Genomic DNA, 5,623 nt, shown 5'->3' with positions numbered 1-5,623 from the left:
GAGAGCGCGGGCGCGGGGCCGGGCTGCGGAGGGCCCCCGCTGCAGCCCGGCCCCGGAGGCCCTGGGGAAGCGCAGCTGTGGGGCGCTGGCCGCGGGACCCGCTGCTCCGAGCTGAGGCCCCGGCACGGAGCAGCGGCCGGCCCCCGCGCCTGAGCGATGTGCGGCCAGCGCCCGTCTCCTCTGGGCCGATGGGCTGACCCTGGCCGGCATGTCGCCTCTCCCTGCCACCCCCACGCCGGCTTGCTCCACGCAGACTCATGGCGCAGCTCCGCGGGCCGAGCTGGGGGGCCCGGACCACCCCAGCCCCCGCGGAGCTGGCCGCGCAGACGGCGCGGGCAGCAGGGCTCCACGTGGGGGGCAGCGCCGGGACTGCCTCCGCCTTGCCCGGGCTTGCAGAGACAGGCAGGCAGCTCCGCGGGCCCGCCAGCGCCAGCCGCAGCGGGAGCAGCGTCGCGGCCATGCCCGGTCTGGGTGGGCCCCGGCTGAGCTGCCAGGCAGGAAGCAAGGCGGTGCCAGAAGCGGGGTGCCCCTGTGCCTCCATCCTGCCGTCTGCCCCCCCTGGGGCTGGCATAAAGCCCTATGCCGGGGTCTGGGCCCTGGTCTGCCCCTGCCCAGGGGCCATGGCAGCCTTTCAGGTGCACCGGGCACGGAGGTTGGGCCGGGCCCTGCTGTGTGGGGGGCAGAGCCCCCAGCCCCACCTGCAGGGACAGGCATCGCCCCCCCAGGCGGACCCGCGTCGGGCCCTGGTCCCAGTGCACAGCTGCACCAGGCCCGCTCACAGCCTGGCTGGGGCCAGGAGCCGCACCCGCAGCAGCGCCCAGGGCCGTGGGACCAGCTCCCAGAGCTGCTGGGGCGTTTAGGGCCTTGCTGGGCTGCAGCTAGGGGCCTTGACGCTGTCTTGCTCTTCCCTGTTGCATGCCCCAGGCCAGCGTGAGCAGGCAGCCCCCGCCACCTGCCCTGCGGAGGGAAATGCCAGGGCAGGCCCCGCTCCGCTCTGCTCCCAGGCCACGGCCCAGGGCTCCCAGGCTGGGGCCGGTGGGGGCTGCAGCTGCTGGAGCCTCGCCCCACCTCCAGGTGAGCGCAGCGGCCTGGACCCGGGCAGGGGGGCTCAGCCACGCCGGCGGCCCCTGTGCCCTGCAGTGACCACAGGGCTGGGGGGCAGGCGGCCCCTCTCCTTGGCGAGCCGATGCCCCGTCTGCCCCCCGCATCAGACTGGTGAAGGATGTCCTGTCCCTCCCCCCAGCCCGTGCCCTGGCGAATGAATTGTGAATGGCTCCGGGAGCCCGGGGGGGCTGGGGCTGCGATCCCAGCTGCTGCTGTCCGTGAAGGCTGCTCTTCTCCCGGATGCAGTTACGGAGCGGCTCTGCGCTGCGACCGCGCGCTCGACCTGCCTTCCCGATCGCTGAACACGGCGAGGGCACGGCATGGACCCGCCTGGCAGGTACGTGCCCACTTGAGCCTGGCAGCTGCCGACACGAACCGTTCCCAGCCGCGCCGCGGGGCGCGGGCAGGCCTGAAATGCAACAGGGGCCTAGGCCAGGGCGGGACGCAGGAGCTGGGCACGTGACCCGGTAAGGCGGGGGGCCAGGACCCCGCCTAGTCGGGGAGCCTGCCCCCAGGACCCTGGCAGTGACCGGTGAGCATGGCGGTGTCTGCGGGGGCCCGAGGGCCTGGCCGCACTGGTCGGCCGGAGCCAGGAGCTGGCGGACCCTGCCCTGGAGCGCGGCCACGGGCGGTTCGTGTGCCAGGTGGCTCGGCCTGCCAGGGGGCCAGCACCGTGTGCGTTTCAGCAGCTGCTCGGCCAGGCGCCCGGCTGGCCCGGGGGAGGTGCCCCGGGGGTCAGGCTGGTGGCTCCCAGCCAGGGGGCTCAGCCGGTGGGCACCCCGCACAAGCTGCCCCCACGGCCGGGAGAGGGGCGCGAGGCACCTGCTGCCGGCACCCCTTGAGCCCAGCTCTCCCAGCAGCCGCCTCCTGCCCAGGGACCTGTGGCGCATCCCCAACACCCGCGACAAGGGCTGGTACCTGGCGCTCATGGCCCCCAATGTCAAGGGCCCCGGATACGCCTGGCTCGACCCCTCCCGGCTCTACTGCAACCACCAGGTAGCGGGGCAGGGCCCGGAGCGGAGAGGGCCCCGGGGTCCGGCTGGGTGCCGGCACGGGAGGGGGTCTCTGCCGGGGGGTAGGACAGGCTGTGCCAGGACAGGCCAGGCCCAGCTTGCCTGGCAGCTGCTGCACCAGGTCCGAGCCCCATGGCGGGGGGGCTCCCGTGCGTGGCTCTGGCCCAGCCCGCAGCAGCTCCGCCTCGTCCCCAGGGCCTGCAGGACTGCATCACCGACCTGCTGCAGCCCTTCTGGGAGGACCCCATTGACCTGGTGGCTGGCATCGACGCCATGGGATTCATCCTTGGTAACCCCTCGCCCCCTTGGCCCAGCTCGCCCGGGGAGGTTGCTACGTGGGGCTGGCAGGGCAGTGTCCTTGTGGCCATCTGCCCTGGCCCCGCTGCCCGCTCCATGCCCATGTCCCCGGACGCTGCGCTCTCCCGTCCAGGCGCCGCCATCGCCAACACCCTGCAGAAGGGCTTCCTGGCCATCCGCAAAGCTGGGCACCTGTGTGTGGAGACCTACACGCACCCCTACACCGACTACTCCTCGCGCCAGAAAGTGATGGAGGTCAGGACCGACGCCATCACCCCAGGTAAGTAGCAGCCAGCCCCGCGGCTCTGGAGAGGGGCTGCGTCCATCCCTGGGGGCCTGCAGCCCGTGGCTACAGTCTGGCAGAGAGGGGCTGGGGCGGGCAGGCCGGCGCGGGGGCACCTGGCACATGGAGCCCCCTCCCCAGGCTCGCGCGTCTTGCTGGTGGATCAGTGGATCGAGACGGGGGGCACCATGCAGGCAGCCATCCAGCTGGTGGAGCAGCAGGGCGGCATCGTCGCAGGTAGGATGGGGCCGGGACCCCTGGCCCCGGGCTCAGCACCTGCGTCCCGACGGCCGGTAAGGGGCAGCAGCCTGGCTGCAGGAAGGCCCGGCGGGGCCCCTCCTCTCGGGGCTTGGGCACCGAGCGGGCGGCCGGCTCCAACGCGGCCCCCTCCTCGCAGGCGTGGCCGCCATCTGCATCGAGGACAGCGAGGGCGGGCGCTGGATCCAGGCACAGTACAAGTGCTCGCACTGCGTCCCCGACCACCTGATGCCCCAGTTCAACCGGCACGAGCTGGAGTCGTTCCGCGCCCTGGGGCTGAGGCACAGCCTGGTGTGACAGCACCCAGGGCCGGCTGCACGGGAGCCTCAGCCTGGAGCACCGAGCTGCTCCGGCCCTGCCGACGGCGCCCCGACCATGCCATCCCTGCTGCCCACCGAACGCAACTGCCTGAGAGGAGCCACCCCCCCGGGTGCTGGGGGTGCGCTGCCCCGTGGCCGGCGCGTGGAGCCGCCCAGGGCAGGAGATGCGCCCGCGGGAGCGGGGGGAGCGGCACCGGGCACGGGGGCGTCTGCTCCTGTGGCACCACCGGTTTATGGACCTCCATGAATAGCCCACCTCGCGGGGCAGCTCCTGCCTGCATCTGTCTGCCCTCCCAAGGGCTCCCTGCATGCCTGGGGATGGTGTCCCATGCCAGCCATCCGGGCAGCACTTCATGCCTGGGGCACCTGCCCCTCCCCATCTCGCACAGTAGGAGCTTGGTCTTTAAATAATAAAAGCTTAGACTTTATTAAGAGAGGAAGCCAGGAAGCCTGCTAATGACATGCTAATTTGCATAGGAAATAGGCTGGAGCTGTGCCCAGGGGCTTCGGCCCCCGCCCTTCTAAGCACCCCACAGCTCAGCCTGGCCCGCGGTCCCAGGCTGGGCTTCCCAGCAGCCATGGGAGAGGCCAGGGCAGCCTTTCCCCACACTCTGAGCAGTGCAGGGGGACGCGGAGAGGCCACAGAGGGTATGGGCAGCTGTCTGTGCCAGGCAGGAGCAGGCACCGAGCCGCGGCCTGCCTGGCGGTGCTGGCCGGGCGGGCACAGGACCCACGAGCCTGGGGGCGGTGTTCCTCTGGGCCAGCCGTGCCCCCGTGCCCAGGCCCCCGCGCGCTGGCCGGGGCACGGAGCTGCGGGGGCTGGCGCAGCCCGTCAGCGGCAGCACTTGGGTCTCTTCCCCTGCGCGCTCAGGTACAGGTCGCTGTCGTTGCTGCTGATGCCTAGGAGACAGGAGGTGCGGGCGGCTGCAGGGGCCGCGAGGGCGCGCGCCCAGAGGAGCCGCAAGCAGCGGGCTGCTCCCCGGGTTCGGCAGGCAGGGGCCCGGGCCCGGGGTACTCACGGACGACGTCCCCGATCTTCCTGGCGCTGCTCCTCTCCAGCTCGGCCAGCACGCTGCTCTCGAAGGTCAGCGCCGCCACGCGGAAGAAGAACTCGCGCACGTTCTCACCTGCCGGCGGGCCGCAGCTCGGTGACGGCCTCCCTGCGCCGCCCCGCTCCCCCGGCCCCCGCGCGCCCGGCGCTGAGAGCTCACCCGTGAGGGAGGAGACGGCCCAGTACTCGGCCCGCATCTCCTGGGCCACCTTGAGAGCGTCCTTCTCCACCAGGCTGTACCGCGCGGGCGGCTGCCAGAGGGCGCGGGCGTGAGCGGAGGCCTGGCGCGCGCCCAGCCAGGGGCAAAGGGCAAAGGGGCAGGGGGTGATGGCGCCGCGGGGCTGGCTCGGGGGACCCGCACTCACGCTCAGGTCCTTCTTGGAGCCCACCAGGAAGAGCAGGACGTTGGCGGGGTCGTTCTCCTTCAGGGCGTCAGCCAGCCACTGCCTGAGAGGGGAGCCGCGCCTGGGTGCGGGGCTCGTGCGGGCCCAGCTCACGGCTGAGCTCGGCCGGCCCCGGGGGGACAGCCGCTCGCGGCGCCAGCCCCCGCCCCGTACCTGGTGTGCTCCAGCGACGCCACGCTGTTGACGTCGAACACGATGACGATGGCTGGGGGGGGCGAGAGGGGGTGAGAGGAGCCCGGGCCTGGGGGGCGTCCTCGCCCGCGCAGCCCCAGCCCCAGCCCCTCACCTTGCGCGCCGCGGTAGTAGGTGGACGCAATGCACTTGAACCTCTCCTGGCCGGCCGTGTCCCAGCTGGGGACAGGGGCAGGGGTCAGCGAGGCGGGCGTGGGCGCGGGCGCGAGCGCGAGGGGGCCCGTACTCACAGCTGCAGGCTGAAGGGGACGCCCAGCACCTCGAAGCGCTCCATCTCGAAGTCCACCCCGATGGTGGCCTTGTAGTTCTTGTCGAAGGTGTCCTTGCAGAACCTGGGCCGGAGCGCGGGGGCTCAGCCGGCGCCGGGCTGCCGGGTCGGGACAAAGGCAGCCCCGGGCACCAGCCCCGCACGGCCTCCCGGGGAAGCAGGCCTCGCGGATACCCCGGAGCCCGCCCAGGCCGCACGCACCGGTTGATGAGGCAGGTCTTGCCCACCGACAGGTCTCCCACCACGATGATCTTGGAGATCTTGAAGCTGCCGGGCGGAGGGGGCACGTCCACCGCCGCTCCTGTCCCGGGTCACGCCCGCTCCCTTCCCCCCGCGGGCCGGACGGCCGCTGCAGGCACCCCGGCGGGGGCACGGCGCTGGCCGGCAGAGCCGCCCGCTGCCACGTGGCTGCGGCGGGGGTCTCACGGCTGCC

General features: G+C 73.0%; 2 protein-coding genes across 3 annotated transcripts; one reads left to right on the top strand and one right to left on the bottom strand.

Annotated features, from left to right (window-relative positions):
* The first annotated feature begins 1,290 nt into the window (after window positions 1–1,290).
* LOC109317249 (adenine phosphoribosyltransferase-like) lies at window positions 1,291–3,473 on the top strand. 2 transcript variants are annotated; one of them, XM_019545835.1, is made up of 6 exons: window positions 1,291–1,441; window positions 1,965–2,100; window positions 2,313–2,406; window positions 2,548–2,694; window positions 2,839–2,934; window positions 3,095–3,473. In XM_019545835.1, exons 1-6 carry the CDS (start codon window positions 1,425–1,427, stop codon window positions 3,250–3,252), a joined length of 648 nt encoding a protein of 215 aa, XP_019401380.1. In that variant the 5' UTR covers window positions 1,291–1,424; the 3' UTR covers window positions 3,253–3,473. The 2 variants fall into 2 exon arrangements, with proteins under 2 accessions (XP_019401380.1, XP_019401379.1); XM_019545834.1 differs by having other exon boundaries at window positions 1,962–2,100.
* A 208-nt stretch (window positions 3,474–3,681) lies between these two features.
* Window positions 3,682–5,495, bottom strand: RAB34 (RAB34, member RAS oncogene family; the record flags this gene model as incomplete). Its single annotated transcript, XM_019545837.1, has 8 exons — window positions 3,682–4,175; window positions 4,295–4,402; window positions 4,487–4,577; window positions 4,692–4,773; window positions 4,884–4,935; window positions 5,017–5,081; window positions 5,153–5,254; window positions 5,392–5,495. Coding segments are annotated over 8 exons (672 nt in total), but the record flags the coding sequence as incomplete, so codon positions are not given.
* Between the last annotated feature and the right edge of the window lie 128 nt (window positions 5,496–5,623).

Source organism: Crocodylus porosus, unplaced genomic scaffold (assembly GCF_001723895.1).
Source record: "Crocodylus porosus isolate Cpor-Errol unplaced genomic scaffold, CroPor_comp1, whole genome shotgun sequence".
Classification (NCBI taxonomy): Eukaryota; Metazoa; Chordata; order Crocodylia; family Crocodylidae; genus Crocodylus; species Crocodylus porosus.
The sequence above is the reverse complement of the archived record's forward strand: the minus strand, read 5'-3'. Positions and strand labels throughout refer to the sequence as shown.